We start from the raw sequence: 20862 nt of genomic DNA, 5'->3' as shown, positions 1-20862 counted from the left end.
GAAAAAGAAAACTAATTTTGGAAGATACTTACCTATTGTAAGTAAATATCTATTCGGGATTATATTTATATAAATATATGTGATGATTATTATTTAAGCTTATCTCTTAAATGCCTTGCAGTCTTTGTAACATAAACAACTAGCGAAACTTTAAACCAGTGAATTCAACTCTTCGTAACGATTCGAAAAGTGCAAAAACATACTGTAGGTACTTCATTAAAAACACAAAGGAAGGTTTTTTGTACAGAAAAAACTAACAAAGGTTGTGACAAAAACTGAAACAAAAGCTTTGTAGATCCTGCAAAAACGAGCTCAGCCTTATCCGAACTTCAAACCAAACATACCAGTTATGCTAACCATACCATATCGGTACTATTTTTGTAACAAAAATGTATTTTATACCGACTACACCCTTTGACTTCTATTGCTACACAATTCTTAGTTTAGCTATAATGTATAAAGTTGACCAAGTTAAACCTATACTTACATAATTTTGAAAATCCACCTAATGTGGTGACTGGTGTTCAATGATCATGAAAGCCATTGGGGTCTATTATGGATTTTCTAATAAACTTTTAAGGCGTTTTCCTGTTTTACAATAATTAACTATAGCATTTTGGCCCTCAGGTCTATACGGCCCAAATGGTCTTCAGAGAATATCATTTCCTCTTTATATCATCATGCACTGCAGCTTTCATGGTTCAACAGCGCTACTGTTCCACGTTGTCAGATATACATAAAATATGTATTTGCATTCTGTAGCCGTGCGTCTGATTCCTTAATTAAAATGACAGGCGTTGTGGTATATTCTGGGCCCTACTGTACCTATTCACGGTCGTTCATCATTTCTTAGCGGAAACGGAACGACAATAGCTCCGTGATTTATGTTCGGTACAGTCGACCGAGATCGCACTGTTGTGTGTGGTTTGATAGATATATATATATATATATATATATAGCTGTGCGAAGCACTGTGCCACGTGTTTGAAGTTATTATAACGCATAAATTACAAAATGAAAATATAAATGTTAACAATTCTGTCTTCAAGACAGAATTAAAGCCTTGTTGGAAAGGATAGAATTAACAGATATGAAAACAGAAAGATGTATCATAAGACAGATTAAATATATCAGACTGTATTCGATGATAATAATATATTTAACAATCATATCATCGAATGCAGTCTGATAAACCTTTGGCTAACCTCCAATCCAATAGTCTCTTGAAACCTCAACAACAATCCACTTACAAAGAATGACCGCTTCTTTTGATAATGACATTCAAACTCAAGTTAACATGTATTCAGGGCGGCGAACAAAAACCTGAAATGGGTTTGCTTCCATTGACGTAAGCGCAACGATCGCATTAATTTCAATTATTCAGTAACATCCTGTCGTGTCAACAAGATTTCAATACCTAATCGATGTTTAAACACAGTTACGTGCGGCTGTAAAGTTTACAGCATGCAATGCCCTGAAGCTAGTCAACAGCTAATGGATGTTGATGGTGAAGTCAACAAGAAGGTAGAAAATAATTAAATTGTAGAAAGTAATACAGCAAAAGGTGAAAATTACAAAAAATATCAAAAAATCACTTATGTTTTTCAAAATTTTCTAAAACAAGAGTAGCCCCAGCTTCTTCCAGGAGCAGCAAAGTAAAGACCAAAGTAACATGAACACCTGGAAAGGCACAGCATATTTTAAATTCAAATTGTTTACTTAAAGACCAAAAAAATACAGCGGCTGTATGTCAAAGGGGCGAAAAACTATGATTAGACAGTGAAATAAGATCAAATGCACCATCGCTGTATAATCTGACATGCATCTGGCTGGTGAGATTAGAATTTAAAATTGTTTTTTTCAAATATTGATGCGTATACAATTAATACTTATCGGTTTCTTAAGTCAGAGTAAAGGGTTAGGTACTTAGAGTAATAATTAGGTATTAGAGTAATAACATCAATTTCAATATTATCACAGATTAAATATGAAGGAATTTGATCATAATGATAACTTTGCTTAGTAATAATAATATGTAGTCACACACATATAGGTACATTGATAGATGTACATTGACCTTATTGAAGACTCGATTTCAAACATCTTCCCCTGCCGGGGAACGAACTCGGGACCATCGGTATAGCACTTAGGGTCACTAACCACTACACTATTTTATCATCTTAAAATACGAATCTTATATTTCAAATATGTCAAGTATAACTAATAATCAGTAAATGCTTCGATAAATTCAAATACATTGTGGGTACAGATGGACGATATGCAAACAACATATTCGCACACAGGCGTTTTCGTCTTAATGCCAAATAAACGGTTGTGTTTACTGCGTATATTTTAATTGGATCAGTAGAGCCAACGATTGATACATATACCATATGCGTAGAGTAACTCAAACCAGTCACAGATTTCACCTGAGTCTCGAGAGTGCGAGAAAATGCTACATTCCGGTCTGTGCAGTTTCTCTCGGATGCACAGTGGATGGCAACACAACAACTCCCAGCCAAGAGACACGCAGAATACTAGACCTACAGAAACCAATCTTATTGCCAGAAGACTTCAGTTCGAAGTCGACTGCAACCGAAGCCCAAACTAGAACTTCAGGTTTGCTGATGCTGCTGATAATGCATGTTGTTGCTACAAATTGTATCTGATTTGCTTCTTTATGTCCAGCGGTAAATTGGCCTTCTTTGCCTAATAAGCAGCTCTAGAGCATTGTGAGACCACGGAGAGTTCACAGAAATTGGATTCGTTATGACTTGCCAGACAGGTTCAACATATATTTATAGATCAAATTAATACAGCTACGAAGTAACTAAGTACATACTTAATAAGCAAACTTAAATTAGATTCAAGTCTTCAGATTGCCTTTGCTTTGTTTAAACAGAATTACAGCGAATTCAGTATTGAGGTCGCAGGAGAAAAACTGAATTTCGTAATTCTATTGTTGATTTGAATCAACTTACGTAGGAGGTCACGCATCAGCAATGCTTGTTTATTGATGAATTTACCAGCGCGCCGCGCACGCATGAAGGTGAAACTGACGACCTACAATCCCACTGCCTCACTGCGCAGGAGTGGGGAGTGCAGCTCCGTATTCTTTTCTATATTTTAAATTCTACAATCGCACCAATCACGTAACGAGACACAGCTGTTTTGTGATAGATGAAACTTTCTTCAATAGCGAAATGTATTACGAAAGAAAAAACAAACACGTTCACTTTCACCGACATAATAACCTAATTAGTCTTGTTTCTTTTGATATCAAGTGACCAATACTCATTAGTGCCTTTGATTTGATTACAATAACTATTATTAGATCCCCATTATCGGTATCCTTCCAGTAGAAATTTTCCTCGCCTAAAGACATAATAATATCATCACAATAGCCTAACGTAACCCTAGAATTATTGATTTCTATGATCTATTTCCTATTAATAAGCGTTAAATTGGTATGAGAGGACGACAAAGAGTGGGGGGCGGCGCGGAAGTATGTAGGCCGTCCGCGCGTTGATACCTTATCTTATTGGGTTAACAACCTATAGAATCAACTAACATACATTTGCTGTTACGCAGATCTTATGTCAGAAGAACTAAGGTTTAGTTTTCCTTGTTTAAGGTGTATTTAGAAGTTTGTTGGACAGTGTAGCTGCGATGTATATTGGAAGTATCCTTAGCAATCTCGGCCAGCCATTATCAGCACATTACAGTGGAGCAGCATGTGATGAGGAGAAATTGCTGTGAGATTAAATACGAATGGACGGCTTTATGAAAGTATTACAGTGTTTCCGTCTAATACCTTTCTCTTAAGTACTGAGCTCCTTTATGTTGATAAAGATTTCAGGTAAGTTAATATTGAGGATGCTCATGATCCATTGAAAGATTTAGAATTGGTTTATGTTGACAAAAGTCTTACAATTTCTCAAGTCTCAACTTTTATGTTAAAACATTTTTGTTTAACGATTCTGTGTCACTAAAGTCTCTAAAAACAGATATATTATATGTTTTTTAAGGTCGTAAACATGATGCTAATGGACTTACCACTGGAGGCGTTTTCCGAGGCGAACAGAGGGGCGGCGTTGTAATCTGCAACAATTTATTTACTTGATTAGATTTGTGTTGCCGTAATTTACGTTAATTGGAATCGCAAGACCTTTCTGTTCTGTAAACGATTGCTAGAAATCTATCCGACTAATGGAGTTGGCTTTAAACAACGTGAACTCGTTCGTGTTTAAAATATATCTAGAATAGTTTGTGCCTAGATCTTTCTCACAACTACTTACATATCGAATTTCAAAGTAATTATACACGTTCTGCTACTCTGTATACTCTGGATAGCTAGGATGATTTTGTGACAACTTTCTATATTTCTCTAAGCAGAGATTATAATAATTAGGTATAAAACATAGGTACGCATGAAAGTAATCCTTACAATATACTTATACCTCAATGGCAACCGCAGATATCTTTTCATAGAGAAGAGATGTAAGAAATAAAACTCTTGATCAACTCAGTTAGACAGACGCTTAGATATGCCATCACAAAATTATGTTATTATGTAAGTATCACAATCATCAGATGGGGGTTTAAAAAACAACAAAACTCAAAACTTGCAAAGATAGCTATAGCCACTGTGTCGCTATAGCGGTGTGTTCGCGTGGAGTGTGTTTGCACGCTCCTCGCTAGGCGGAAACGGCTCGGCTCGAAGGCCATGGGGTAAATGAACGTTGTCGCTTACGCAACTGGGTATTTGACATTGTGCGGCGTGACTAGTGCGTCTAGATAGGCTAGTGTTTACTCGCTACTCGTTTGGCCAATTTCATTTCGGTGAGTTTTTATGGCGCGCTGTGCAAACTGATGCGGACTTGACGTTTTTGTTGACACGGGCTCTCCGTTAGTATATAGTACCTCCCTATATGTATACATATAGGTGTGTAGTCTGTGTAGTGTTTCTTGTATGATCACAGAATAATACCTAGTACCATAGACAAAAAAATACAATTATTTTGACTATGTTTACCTCATGTTTACATATAGGTGTGTAGTCTGTGTAGTGTTTCTCGTATGATCACAGAATAATACCTAGTACCATAGACAAAAAAAGAGACAATTATTTTGAATTTTAATAGTTCAAATGTTAATTTGCACCGGTTTTTGTTGTTGCTGCTCAGAAGTGAGTAATTTTGTGACGATATAAATTCGAGAATAATTAAGTAGAGGTACTTGGAAAGGACCTTAATATACCCACTTAGATCTTTGAAATAACAATCGTACTAACTCTTACTGCCAGTTTCTATAACTCTATCTATCTATAACTGGTAGTTACTTTCATACGATTTTGAAAGATTGTTACTTTTGATTATGTCAAAATCGTATGAAAGTAACTACCAGTTGACTACCAGTTATGGATAGATATATAGAAACTGGCAGTTAAAGTAAGAACTTAATACCTATCTTGAAGTACACTTCGAGTATCTCTACTACTAACCTAGCTACAATATTGCATAGCTACAAATCCATTGAGCCATTAATACTTAGGTAGGTAATAGTACCACGAAGCTAAACAAAACTGACTCGTCGGGCAAGTCGAATCGAGTGCGGCGCGCCTCGGGCTCGCACAAACAACACCCGACGACGCTTGCAATCAGACGCTTAAGTCGTCCGCATAGGCTGTATTTTCCTTCACAATCCCGAGCGGCGCCGAGCCGGCCCGATCTTACATCGCATTCCGAAGCGTGTGTGTGAGGGGCACCTCGGTCTGTTCGACAGACGACGGCGGGGCATGCGCGGGTGAAGGGGGGCTGCCCCTCAACTGACTTCGCTCCGACGCGACGATCGAATCGAACGCTCAACCGTCAGTTAAAACCGTGCGTCCGACGGCAACCCACGCTCCATTTAAAAACATGGCGGTGTGGAGCAACGAAGCGACCACGCAGTTTATATCGCTGTACAAATCGCACACGTGCTTATGGAAAGTCAAGAGTTCCGAATACAAGAATCGGAAAACGAAAAAACGCGCCTACGAAGATCTCGTCCGTTTTTGCAAGAGCATCGGCTTCCACGAAGCCAGCGAAGATACCGTCAGAAGAAAGATCAATTGCTTACGGGGATGCTTTAGAAAGGAGCTCAGAAAGATTGTGGCCAGTCTTAAAAATGGTCAAAAAGAAGAGGATGCGTATAAACCAAACCTGTGGTATTTTGATCAATTGATGTTTACAAAAGACCATGATATTGAAGATAGCGGCACTTACGGTGATGGTGATGATGATGATGACAACGACGACAACGAAGATGATACAAATTCAAACGACTCAATTTATGAAAGAAAGCCCACTATAGAAGTGTCTGTCCCTTACACATCTAACACTGCAGCGTTTGGATTTCAGTCCAGCCAATATGATAAGAATGTAAACAGCGGATCACCTACTCGTAATGGTGGTGAAAATGATAATGAGGTAAGAACTATTTTTTTATTTATATGTACCTACATATATGCATATGAAAATACTTTAAGTAGGATATAGATATATATCCATACATTCCCGAGATAAACCGATTAATCTTGACAGACAGATGCACCACTAAATAATGTTTCAGTAGTTAATTTTTAAGGTACCTATACCTCTACAACGCTGACAAATAAATTTCGAGTCACTAGAAACTCACCAATCTTAAATTTTCTTACAGATTTCGAAATATGCGAGAGCGGACAAAGGGGTGAAGAGAAGACTTCAACAACCGGCTGGCTACATTGGGGTTTGTTCCGGCGGTATGACATTAGCTGACATCAGTGAGACGGAGGCCTTTGGCATCATGGTGGCCAGGAAACTGCAGAGGATGGGGCGAGACCAGGCGCTGTATGCGGAGACCATCATCAACACTGTGCTGAGGAAGGGAATCACCAACAAATTGACAGAAGAGACCGATGTCTGCGACAACCATTGCGAGAGAAACTTCCTCGGCTAATGATAATAATTTTTTATTTTTTTTCTACTAAGTCTTAGTAGTTGTAATATTAAGATGATTGAGCTTTCGTTTCTGGCCAATAAAACATTTCAATTCTACTATTTTTATGTGGTATAATTTCCTTGGTAACTTAAGAGGTATATTTTTCAGCTCTAGCTCATAACCGAATTGTTTACTTAGTAAGTGTATTTATTTTTGGAATGGTATTATGTATGGTAGGTACCCAAGCATTTAAATAATATTTTATTGCTTACCTAACTATAGCAGTATTGGATAACGCCACAAGCAAATTACGCCTTTGGAAACACATAACTATACCTACTTATAACTGAAATGTTCAAACAAAACATGGGTGCCCAGATTGAGCTGGAAAACGTTATTTAAACAGAATTTTCACTCAGCATGTGTGTAACTCTAAAAACAGCCGAGGTCAACCGAGACAACGGATGCTGGCGTTTTTTTTATTGCAAATATAGAGCTCAATGTTACAGGCAGGTCGGCTTGAACGACGCTGAATAAATACATCAGTATGCACATTTTGTATAATACACATTTGCACAAGGTGACTTCAGTAAGATGAGAATACCGGGGAACGGGTTGAAAGTGATGAAAACAAATCATGCTTACCACTGAACGTGGTATTTATTCCTACCAATCAACGCTTAGATAATTTCCCAGGTTCTTATGCAATAGGAACATTATTATCTCCAACGTCATGATTGCACGAAGTGGTAATATCCAGTCATTGTGCCCATTTAGGTATGGATGGACTTTCCGCAAATACCAGTAAAATTGCATCGCGAATCAACATATCTAAATGGCATCAGTTAAGCTCTGTATGGTAATTTGTATTAATTCACACACCAGTACGAGCAAATTGCAAATTTAATAAACAGGCTTCCTGCTTCGAGTATGCAGTCCTGACCTATGCCAACTTTTAGTTTCCATCCGTTTATTGCGTCGCCGCGTGCCCGAGTGACTGAGTGCAGTACGCACACACTCACGTTATTACTGCACATGCAAGCTGATGTTTAATAGTGTACACACACATACGCATAGCCCCTGTACACCCTATGTGCCTCCCTTCTTCCCACTCATGTAGCGCTGTAGGGCTAGCACTCCAGCCCGCAAATGGGATTTCTAAGTAATAAAATAAAAGTGCAGGTGTTAGCGACTTGAGTAGGAAAGTCGAAATTGGAGATTATGAATGAAGTTCATGACAGTAGCTACCTCCTAGATGTACGAGTAGGTGTAGGTGATTTTTATTGACAATGTGATATCGACTTAAATACGTGATTCTCTGTATCTCTCGTATATCTTCCTAGAGATCACAGTATTCTTCAAACCATGAATTGCACATTTGCTACCTATGTGCAAACTTATCAATTATTACGCTGGTCTTCCAAAATGTACAAAAACCTTTCGACAGAAGCTTGTATGTTTAATATTTGGCAGCGGTTTCTCTAAAGCGCAAGCAATACTGCAAAATCATGCATTTATTAAGATTTGTAAGACATTCCTTATAGCTTGACTTACAGCTTGCAAGGAAGTAGAATTGGGTCCTGTATGCATTCGCACCTGAACCCAGTTAACATCCGTTATCCTTAGGTTTCGCAACCCTATGGCTGTCATTGTGGGGGGCACGCGGCGCGCGGGGGGGCACAGTCTTGACCACGCTCAACGCAAGTCACGGTGCCCCGGCCAAGACTATATTTAGCACAACTCTCGCTGCACTGGAGGATGCGATATGCAAATATGGATGCCATAACCTCCTGTTGTTGTGACATGGAATTTCTAGAAGCTTCTAGCTCTGATCGGTCCTAGTTTGCTATTGTGGTGTCCAATTTTGCCAATTTTATCAACGATGGCATACGTTTTCGGAGGAAATGGTGCAGAAAGTTTGCCATGGAAGATAACAGTAACCGATTCAAAAATATGTTTCAGCGGACCTATTATTTCATTCCTGGTCGATGTACTATACTGGGCCCCCTTCTCTTTTTGCTCTACATTAACGACTTCCCTGATTCAATTGAAGATCCAATGATTTTGTTTGCGGATGACAGCGTCGCAGTTATACAGGGAAACGCCTCATCTTTTACCGACAAGGTTAATAAAGATTTAGTACAGATGGGAACTTGGCTAAAAATGAATAATTTAAATATAAATGTAGAGAAAACCAAGTATGTACAGTTTTTCTATCCACAAGGGACTGCACAACCATTAGAAATAGTATACGAGGGGCAACTCATTGAACGAGTTGAAAAGATCTCTTTCTTGGGTATAATACTAGACCAACATGTTAATTGGAAGGCACACTGTCAAATGGTGTGCACGAAAATTGATAAATATGTGTTTGTCCTGAGAAGGATTGTTAATATTTCCACACTAGAAGCAGGAAAAATGGCTTACCATAGTTATGTATGCTCCAATCTGCGCTATGGATTAATTTTGTGGGGCAATTCAACTAATATAAATCTAGTATTTCTAGCACAAAAAAAAGCCTTAAGAGCATTATGTGGAATAAACGACTCTACCGTATCATGTAGACCATATTTTAAAAAGCTAAAACTTCTCACTTTGTGTTCATTGTACATATTAGACATAACGTTATTTATAAAAAAGAACACTGGCCTTTTCAATCCAAAACCGGAATCTTATAGCCGGCGACTAAGAGACAGATTCAAGAACAAATTAGATCTCCCTTTTGTTCGCAATGCTACCACACACAAGAGTGTATATCTAATGGCTGTTAAGATTTATAATGCTCTACCAAAGGAAATTACGTCTTTAGCAGTGGGACGATTCAAACAGGCACTGTCCACATGGTTAATAAATAAATGCTATTATAATCTAGATGAATTTTTTAATGATAAATAATATTTTGACATGTTTTAATTTTAAGTTTTATTCCTACTATTTTTTGATGCCAGATGCAATGTATAATAATATAATATATTTGTTTTGTTTTATTTGTGCCATTATAATTATTTAAGCTATTTTTTTTTGCATGTTATTGTTTGAAGAATAATGTCATTTGAAATTAATAATGTAACCATCTTTATGTTTATTTATATTTTCTTTTAATATTATGATTTTTAAATTTTGATATTGTACGCTTTGTTTAAAGCAGATTGTGCCTGTTCATCTTTTGTATACTTTATACATTGTATACTTGTCTAACACCTGCAACTCACCTGTGACCACAATCGCAATAAATATATGGTTTCAATGGTTTCAATGTATCCCTGTCGGTCGGTAGTCGATCGACCAGATATCCTATATGCATATCACAAGTCTATCATTATGTAGACTATGTTCGTACATAATCAGTATAAGATAGCAGACACAGCACATTTAACCACCACCCACCCCTTTTATGTCATCTGGCTTCCCCACTTGAGACAAAACGCCCGTTTTTTTATGGCCTACAGCGACGTTTTCAAACATAGACACAGGAGCTGGTGAACGCAGTGTGACATCATTTGCTTCATTACACTTCCCGACAACAACGTTAGAAGCGCACCAACGCATGGGATCTAATTTCATCGGCAATTTGAAGGAGACATTCTTTAAAAACTGTATCAGATTTCATGATTTTCAATTTTCTAGACTAAGGATGTTTGATGTCGGCGAAAATGGTAAAATCCAAGTGCTCATAAATTTTATTGTGTGTCTGTTACTGCTTTTACGGAATGTGTTTATTTACTCAGTTTTACCTTATGTTATGAAAAGAAGGATAAAAAATTCGAATTTAAAAGCAATAAAACAGACACCACATCCTTTAATTGAAAATAAATTGCACCCTCCACTGCATGCATGAAATGCATCCTTTTAGGGGCAAAGTAAAATGCATTGCTCGAAGCACGTACCTATTATTATCTTAGCAGTTTTTCGCAGCAAATGTATTGTTAAGTGTTTGATAATACACCATTAATGAAACTTTGAAAAACTTCTTGTCGTCTCTAATGGCATAAACACAGGCTACTGCGGAAATTGTAAAACGACTTATAATAGCGTGTGTTTTACAAAAGGAAGCCTCTTTTGATATACGCCGATCCTGTGTTATAGACGTTGACGTTTACTACATAATCAACAAAGTTTTTTTTAGTATCATTGAGTTTTCCCGCTCAAGGGTAACTACAGAGTCTATAGAATGATCCTGAAGGAAATTTTAGTTTAACACTACCAAAACTAGAGTAAACTATCATATTCCTAGCTACAACCAGTGTCAATAAGTGGTTTTGGTCATTGGCTGATAATGATTTTAAAGTTTTGGAGATTCCTGCAAAGCTCATAATTAGTTATGGATAAAATTAGTTTCTGTTTTATGCCAGTATCTTCCACTCACTCTACACCAGTAAGGTGTTTGGTAGTGGGTGGGCGTAACCACAGACCCCCGCACCCCGCACCCCCCTCCACGCCTAAAAGCCGCAAGCCCATACACTTAAAGCTGCGGTCTTAATGACACCAGACAAAACACAGACTAAGGAAAACTGTGGGAGTGTGGCAGCTGAGGATAATGGCAACGATTATTTATACCAATACGTTAGTACGTTGGCATGCCTATAAATTACCTTAGATAAAAGTAAAGACTTTAGTATTTCAGGAGAAGTTGTTAAAGTTATTAAGAATATAGAAATGTTTTGGTTCTTCAAGCTGAAAGAAAACTATGTCCATTCACATTTACATACCGCATAAATGTTAGGACTTAGTTTTATTTCTTCATAACATAGTGACAGGCATTCATGTAAATTTATCACCCATTATTGTGATTACAGATGTTATCATTGCAACTACATCGGTGCTACACAAAGGGAACTAATTAGTGCGATACACAAGGTTATTGATGATGACTCTGATGATGATTGATATCTCCCGTCAACCGCCGTTGATTGCGTTGATTGTTTTGACGTGATGATTAAACTCAGTTGTTATTATCACAAATATTAAGTTCTCCTTCACTGGTCATTAACCTGGGCTATTAAAAGGCAAATAGGGCAAACAAAAGTAGGACTCTTTTGAAACTTTACTTTGTGTGGGTTCTATGATGGAAGTAAGGGAAATTGTTACAGAATTTATTTTTGTCATCTGGACGTAGAGTTTGTAAACAATAAAGTTTAATAAAGTTGTATTTGTACTTCAGAAAGTTATCGTCGTGATCGCGCAACTGAATACTTTGATAACGCAGAACAGTCTAAAAGTTTGCGAGTAGGCAACGAAAGAGAAAACGACCTCCGCATCGCATCGGAAAATGGAGAAAAGGCTCCACGTAAAAACGTGTCCGTGGCGCGCGCAGCGAGTCCTACATAACTTCATTACTGCATCGTATAACATAAATCGATAATAGGAAGCATATAGGAAACCCTCCCGACTAGTTCAGCAGTGCGTGCGAGCGACCTATACACCCACTGGTGCAGCGGCGAGCAATGCGGGCTAAATATACAGGCGACGAGCCGCCGCTGCAGCCACGGCGCTTATGTCGCAATAACAACGCTCACAATCGCTTGACCGGCCCGAAGAACCGGTTTCCACCCAGTACGGACTATTTTCAGCCCACAGGTCGCACCATAAAGCCGACATTCGCCTGCAGTAGGCCCCGCTATTATTACACGCTGGTGCATTCTCGTTGCAATTTCGTATGATTTCGCTCTCGGTCGGGCTCTGTGTTTGTGGTGCGCTGAAGATCAGGGCTAACGATCGGCGTGCTATTCCCGTCCCGCTCTAGCACTGGGCTAGGCTAGCGAAGAAAACCTTACGGCTTTATCTGACAGCGACGCGAGGAGGCTTTGTGCGTTTTCCATGTTTATGTTATGGCGGAGCACGTACAAGGGGCGCTCTGAACGGCTGCTACATAGTGATATTTCTGCGCTCTTTTGTTTTATTGCAGAGAACGTGTTTGAGAAGCCATGGAACACGTTGTGGTGAATAGCTAGGCAAAAATGTGGCGATGCAGTGAAAGCGGGAACGAAAATAAAGTGTTTAATGGCTTTTGAAGGCGTCTCGAATGGAACTAGATGCGCAAGGTTAAAGTTAAACATTATGAAATGTGGATATACAAATTTATAAGATGAAAACTGAATGGAATTTTCCGTGTCAGTGAACGACACTTAGAGATTTCGTGAAGTTAAATATCTTTAGGGCGGCCGCAGACTAAGGCCACAAACACGTGGTCTGAGGCAATGTTTTAGGCACATTTGGCGAAGTGAAGAGCGGGGGCGTTACGGCAATGGCGTAACACAGGAGAGAATACTATATTTACTTGCGGGCACGTGTTCAGAGCTGAATGGGCGCAGACCTTGGCCTTGAACCGGAGGGGAACGCACGGCGGCTCACGCACCGCCCGGCGCCCGCCCAAACGCGGCCGCATCGACCCGGGGGCACGCCCCGCCCCCGCCCCGCCACCCCTCCCTTGCCTGATCAATAGACCACTTCCTACTTACACAGTTTCCTGCTTACACGTGCAACTACTGGCCTGACATAACGCCAACTTTTGGCACGATTCCGCCCGAACCTCGCTCCAAAAAGAGCTCGCTTTGAGCATTATGTGAAACGGTTCCGTAATAAATCTAAAATTTTGTTACTAAAGAAGTTTCCGAGTTTTCCTGAGGGTAAATGATGCTGTGTCGCGTGATGTCTTAACTTAAGGAACTCCCTAAGTATAGAACTTGGAATTTGGTTCATAAATAAAGGGAAATAACCAGTCGACAGTTCTTAATGGAGAAGACTGTCACGCGAGTACAGAAACCCTAGACTATGCCCCAGGCAGTTGCAGTAGTGCCTCTTATTTTGAATGCATCATAGTTGAATATTCAATGGCGGCGGCAATAAACACAGTAGCCCCAGCTAGTCCACGGCGATCAATAGTTTGCCGACACGGCTTGTGCTATTTGAGTCTGGTTGCTACCTGCCAGTCCTGCCACTGCTAAAACGCTAGTGAAAATATTCAACGGAAGTTGGATATTTCTGGACATATTAAGAGTCTGTTTCACAATGTCTGGAAAAAGGTTACTTATCAAGTTTTTGGCAATGATACTATGATTTTTATCACTCATATATAACAAAATGGTGAAACAGTATACTGAAGTTTTATGTAGGTACCATTGAAAATCCTGTCGGTAATATACGAGTAGATAAGTAATTAAATGGTAAAACTTGAGACTTTACTATGCAGTTTTCACATCAGCTGTCACTTTCCGATTGAGTGAACAACCAGGCTACAGCAGACAAGCATGGCGTCATTGGTCATTGACTATAGAAATCTGCAAAGACACAATTATTATTGAGTGTACGGAATTCCACTGAACGCCTGTCCAACTGCTCTAGTTAGAATGGTACTTAAGAAATAAAATATGAGAACCTCCTATTTAAAATCCAACCAGACATACAGTACAAGATAAAACACTTAACAATACTGACAATAACAAATAAAATTGAAATTTTACTATGACATTTATAAAACACAGATGGCTTTAAATATGATACTTCTTCAAAAGAACTCGGTGACCCCAATATTCACACGAACGAAAAGATATTCGCAAACGAATTAAATAAGAACGTTGAGTTGAGTCACAAGCTACATACATGTGCCTCGGATTGAATTTCGTTTAAAATTACACTGTGACTCAATATTATGGAGCCCTCTCCTATTCTAATGTTTTCGGTCAATGGCCGCTCGCGACCCCATTATTATATTCCACTGACATTGAATCTCGGCGGTAGGGTTAGATTCTAACGGGTGAGTAGGAGATCGTCTAAATAGAATTAGGCGCGTACAATAAGATTAGGGCTTTCAAATATCCCCTAACCCATAAAGATATCGCACGTGCAGGAACACTATCGTTCTGAATATATTATAAAAGGAGTTTCAATTGGTTTATTTTTATCCAACACACCTCATGCTGCTTAATGTTCGTTTGGCGACATAACCGGTTGCTAAGCAAAGATACTTGCTAGTGGTCAGGATTTTGCGTACCTTTTTCAGAAAAGGAGTTTGTCTCTTTAGAATTTATTTAAAAGTAAAGCATATAGGTATTTTGTACCTTTGCAAACTGATTTAATTTGAAGAACACCTACTTCCATTATCAAAGGTACATTTGATACAATAAAGTTTTCCCATAACCTCAGTATCTAAAGAAACATCAACGTTAGTTGCCTCTGTGTTCCATACTCAAGGTTACATTATGGTATCATTATAGCCTATTTGTAGTTTCCAGACATAATAACGAAAAATTACTCGTGGAGAATCCATCCGGGTGGTAGCGGTACGTACCATTTGCTGAATTGGATAGATAAATAACTGCCGATAAAGCTTTCCGAGCTACTAGCGCCGATAGTGAAAAGAATGACAATGATGTAGACGAACCCATTGAAATGGTAATAACGACGGTCTTTAGTGATATTGGCCTAATAAAGAACGGTAGGAACAAACAAGAACTTAGCATCATGAACATGAAAAGCAACTAGAGGCAATGGTCACTAGTCAAACATAGTCCGAGTGAACGAATGGGCGCTCAAACCGGTCCCTGGTTGCCGATTTGAACAACATACGGACCGGTCTACTGTGGGTGAGCGGGTTGAGGAATGTATGGGACGGACTGCATGATTTGAAAGTGTACTCACCTCAAATAAGCCTGCCTTATGAACAAGAGCCGTTGCAGTCAATTCGACATTTGGCAACGATGTCTAAATACTTATTAACAATTAACTTACTAAACCAACGATATTCGGCGGTATAATTTTCAGCAATTACAGCTCATTTTGCGTACACTATATTTAAGTTTTTTTCGTATCATCATCAGTTTTTGCTCATTCAATTCGGTTATGGGACCGTCTATTGTTTGGTAAGTCGAAATTACCTGTAATCATAATGCTTCGGGTTTTCTTCGATGTTCCCCATTATTAAAGGCATCGTTGCGTCATCTTTATCGATATTGTATAATCGAATTAACATAATATTATTGTGATCATAAAAATTGTCTACTTCGCTGTTGTTTTTGTTTGAACATAACTACAGAATATGCGTTTATTTATCTCCCTGTAGTTATATTAGTAACTCCCTCCATCTGTTCAATAAAATTAGTCAATATGCGTTGAAATATTTAATTTCTAACCAGAAAATTATATTTTTTGAGTTTTACGTTGAGTAATATATACACACATTCGAGTATAACTTAAATTGATGTAAGTAGTATCTAGTGCATAGTTTACAAATAATCATATTTTCTTATCCATGCTTGTGGCAGAGCAAAGTCAAACAATGTGATAGAAGTGAGTCCATATATACATATAATATACCTTCTGCAAGGAATATTATAGCTGATTTAACTACTACTAGACTCGACATAATACGTGTAAGTCATCGTATTGTAGTACTTGTAGCAAGGCACGTTGAACTCAAGTTTGCGTAAACATTGTGTGACGTAATTCCTCATCTAATTGGTTTAAACGATAGCTACGTAGCGTAGACGCTTACATTGCAAGTTGTGAACTGCTAATGTGATTGCATGATTCTTTTCATTCTTATAATATTTTCATTATAACACACTGCTATGATTTTTACTGAGCACAGATGGTCATACCAAACGCTAAAAAATATTATAGTCTTCACTGTTCAGTAGTTCAAGAAACTTCTCGTTGAAAATAACTTCATTCAATAACTTCATTGAGAAAATTGTTCGACTCCCACTCAAACGACCAGCTAACATTTCCAATACTCTCAATTTCAAGAATGTAAGTTTACGTTTGTCGATTCAGACCACGCAATCGTAGTTTACGTCAATAAACAACACCATTTTATTTGTCTTCATCATACTATCGTGTGTTGACTCAAAAACCCCGATGTTAACGGGCCGTCCCAATTCGGGCCCCAAAATAACTCGCAGTGTGTCCCACATACTCCCCCCTCCCGTGGCCACGTGGCCCAGCACGCGCCGTCGCCATGGCGAGGAACTCTCAGTTTTCTTGATTTATTCTAAATATTCATAGCCTATATAATAAATTCATTAACTTGTGCGTGGCGTCTACCTTATGGACTTTCAAAAAAATTGCAACAACATTGCAAATCTGTTGAAACTCTTCCCTTTCCGCCTGATTTTCCTCAAAACGATTTCAGACCTCTAAAGTCCAATCACTCCTTTTAACCGCATTCCGTCTCGCCGGTCAGTCATAATCGCGCCTCACTCTCTCAGGCCGTTTAGACCCGCTTCAAACTTTCCCAAAATAACTACCACAACATAAATCCAGTCGTTTGATAGTCTGTTATCGTGTGTTCGGGGGAGCCTTGCATCAGCGGTGTGTACATTATGTCCAAATATCGGCGGCGGACGTGGCTGGGGTGACTGACCTCGCCGGCGCTCAGGACCCACTCTCGCAGGTGCCTGCAATCGCTACTGTCAACAAACACCTCGCCTGTACCGACGATATTCCTGCGCTGATTGTTGACGCTACAAGATTAATTGGACATGTGGCTTTAGAGAGTGCGATTGATGAAATGTTTGCTAACATCAATTCGAGTGGAGAGGGAAACTCAACTGATGAGGTTGAATATGTTAAAGTTGTTATAAATGATTCGAAAGTGGGGGTAAGAAATGAAAACCAAGTGAAAAGCAAATTGATAAAGTAGTTAAGTAGGCGTTCGGTGTGTTTTGACCTTTAACAGTCCTTTTTATGCAGAAGTGAAAAGGTAAACATGCTGCAAAAGATCATGACATGTTTCACCGAATCACCAGACAACTTGAAAATTGAATTTAAAATAAGTATAAATTTAAATTATTATAACATGGTCTCTGTATCACTAAGTTCAGTATTGATTTGTCTAGTTTATGATTAAACAGACCTTTCCCCTACTCCATAAAACCAGTAACAAGAGGCACCTGCAATTCAAATAAGTGCACCATTTATAGTTGGAAACTTGGCGAAATTGTAGAGATTGTGGAGTATAAAGTCGCACAGATCGACGGACTGATAGTTTATTATGCGATCCGCAGCTTTCCCCGAGTAGAAAACGAGGCTGCGGCCTTGCCCTGCTTCTCAGATTGGCACAATTTTATCTCACCACTAACACACACCACCTTACAATGTAATGGCATGGCAGCATCACCACACCTCCTCATCCAGAACTTTCCAATCGGTTTTAACTACTAATTTTCTTCTTTGTTGAAATCTATCTGTGTTCATATTTAGAAATGTTTTTCGTATTCTGATTTAAATCTTATAGAAACTCTCTATTTATGGTTGGATCTAACTCTGGCTCTAAGTTTGTGCAATGATTTTAAAAGCAAAATTGGTTTGTTAAACCAAGCAAGTACTTATGTGCATGTAGGTACCTTGCTACTTAAACCTGCTTATCGCTTGATGACTTACAGTAATTCTGTTTACTTGAGCTAGGTAATACGACTCTTAATTGAATTTGCTAGCCTTTATGCAGTCGAAGAAAGTGAACAGCAACTGAAGTTTTTTCATTGTTACATTGCAGAATTTGATTCTTCTCTATTAATTGTTCAATTATTACTCTGATCATATTTGATTGTGTAAGCACAGTCTATTTATTGTCATACTATAACATAGGGACGTTGTTCTTGTTAGAATCTATGACGTTCTTGGAAATCTTATCAGAATGAAAGCAGATGTTTCTGGGATGGTAACAATCAAAGCTGAATTCATAAAAGTTGTGAACAGATGAATGAGCTGATGGCAGCGTGAGAGCCCGGGCTGCCGGGCCCACACACTCGGGGGACACTTTCCAACTTGCACGCTATAAATATTCAGTGGTCGTTGTGCCAGAAGACGCCAACATAGACACTCTCACCGTCGCAATTACAACATCAATTAGAACAAGACAAATACCAACCTATATACAATTTAGGCTCAATTTTGACGACTCGTTCTCTCACTTGCTCAAAAACCCCTCCGCCTCCGTGGTACACGGTCACAACACTCTACTCCTCGTCTATTTATCCATCACTGCACATCCGCACGGGCAAGGCTCACGATTTCACTGTCACAACACGGATCAGCCGACTGCCCCGTCGGCATTACAGCACAAGACCACAGACTCGGTTCAAGAGTATTTCGCCTGCAGCGACACTGGGTGAACGACAGTCAGTCGGCGCGGTGAAACCGAGAGGCCGGCTCGGCGAGGTCGCAGCGACCTCCACGCTCCGGAGCGTGAGAGCAGCAGGGCTGAGGAGCGGCAGCCTGAGAGCGGAGCGCAACGAGCTCGGGAGACAAGTGATAGGGGACGACGCGCGCGACTCGCCGCCGCCGACTGACGAGCGCGCCGCCGCCGCCGCCGCCGCCGCCCCGCGCACACACACGCGCGCGCCGCACGCACACAGCCCCGCGCGCTCCGAGCGACGCCGCGCGCCGGACGCGAACATACTCCGATATTTTAAAGTTTCATACCGATTTGACTTTAAAATCTCATCGAGTCGGTCGCAGGGACGCAGGCTCGTCCGACGAGCTGAATATTTACCGAATTGAGACCAGTAAACAGCTCTGAACATATTCCAGGTTGCGCAGTGAATGTACAGCGCGTGTGGAAACACCGAGAGCGCATGCGCCACGCACACAACCTCAAAGTGCCTCTGTATCTAGGCATTCGGAATTCGGACACGTGTCTCTATGTGTTACTTACACTTCTACTTGGAAAAAGTCACATTTTCAATTATAAATACGCTATTCAGAGACACATTTTTACAGCCATAACAATACGCCAATCGACACGATAGGATATTATAGTAAACGATACACGTACAGAACACCTAGTGAACAGAGGAAACGGTCGCGTGTGTTCAGCGAGTGTAAGGTCATCGGTATGCTGTAGTCGTGAATCGTGATGTTACAAATTGCGCAAATAGATGTTCCAATGAACTCGTTTAATAATAGCGAGCATGGCGCGGGCGTCACCAGCCGTCAGCCCGCTCTCAGCTCGCCAGCGACGCCGCGATGGCTAACAACTCTCCTAGAATATACTTCAACGCTATAGACAGTGAACACAAAACACTGGGATCGCTTTAACTACTCCTGGTCGAAGATTTAGCCTCCATTCCATTGTATTGGCGATACGATGCCCGAAATGGGAGCACCTAGTTTCGGTTATTGAGCCAAAACAGTAGCGCGGTCCTCTTATTACGCTGAAACTAGGAACCATTTTGACAGCTGGACACAAGGCGTGACGTCTTGCGAAACCAGTTTCTTTCAAATGTAAATTTGTGCCGGCCGTCAACACATTCGGGGGACAGAATGTTGCAATGAGAAACCGACACAACGACGATAATAGATGTAATGATAGTTGTTATATTTTGAACGTTCAAGCTCATTTCTAAGTAGTTACTGCACTAAATAAATGTGAATAAGCAAATATACAAAGTAAGTCTTGCGATTTCACCGAGTTCAATAACATTGCATTATCAACGCCAGCCAACTCAACGAATGGGACTTCACACGTTTCTGCTAGCAATTTCAAAAAGGACAAAGAGAAATGAAGAACAGCGATGTTGTCCAGAGAGGACGCTGGCCCGAGAGCCGAGACGGCCATCGCGCCTTCCGCCGGCGCCTCATCGCTGCCAGAAATAGTTCTCACTAAAGGACATTGATGGACATGTCTCACAGAGTTACAAGGTAAAATGACACAAATGAAACAGTTGCCGCTCGAATTTAAACAGGTGTCAGATACGAGATCTTTTGAAAGAGAAAACTAATTGGGAGTAAAGTCTGAATAATGAGAAATGTGTGGAATTATTTGTAAAAATTACAGAAGCAATGAAAGTGGGGACTGTAAATGTTTCAGTGGACGTGTGTGCAAACGAGAAATTCCACCAGGTTTCATCTCATTAGGTGATCTCAGTGACACGTTGGCTGGCGGCGGCGATTTGTTTATCG

At 39.8% G+C, this 20862-nt stretch overlaps 2 protein-coding genes across 4 annotated transcripts in view; one reads left to right on the top strand and one right to left on the bottom strand.

The window, feature by feature from the left end:
- The window catches only part of LOC105394159 (ecdysone receptor), a 165235-nt gene that overhangs the window by 97716 nt on the left and 46657 nt on the right, over positions 1-20862 (bottom strand). The window contains exons 1-2 of one of the 3 annotated variants that reach the window (XM_038117439.2): positions 18830-19257; positions 4057-4101 (exon numbers count right to left, since the gene is read on the bottom strand). The gene's annotated coding sequence lies outside the window, so the exon portion shown is untranslated. Of the gene's footprint in view, positions 1-4056; positions 4102-18829; positions 19258-20862 lie in introns of those variants that run through there. The other 2 variants (XM_038117441.2, XM_038117440.2) reach the window with 2 other exon arrangements.
- LOC105394160 lies at positions 5759-7084 on the top strand. The gene is made up of 2 exons (XM_011566005.3): positions 5759-6470; positions 6703-7084. The coding sequence occupies exons 1-2, from the start codon at positions 5919-5921 to the stop codon at positions 6979-6981; spliced, it is 831 nt and encodes a 276-aa protein (XP_011564307.3). The 5' UTR covers positions 5759-5918; the 3' UTR covers positions 6982-7084.

This window comes from Plutella xylostella, chromosome 10 (genome assembly GCF_932276165.1).
Source record: "Plutella xylostella chromosome 10, ilPluXylo3.1, whole genome shotgun sequence".
NCBI lineage: Eukaryota > Metazoa > Arthropoda > Insecta > Lepidoptera > Plutellidae > Plutella > Plutella xylostella.
Note: the sequence above shows the minus strand (reverse complement) of the source record. Positions and strands in the feature narration are given on the sequence as shown.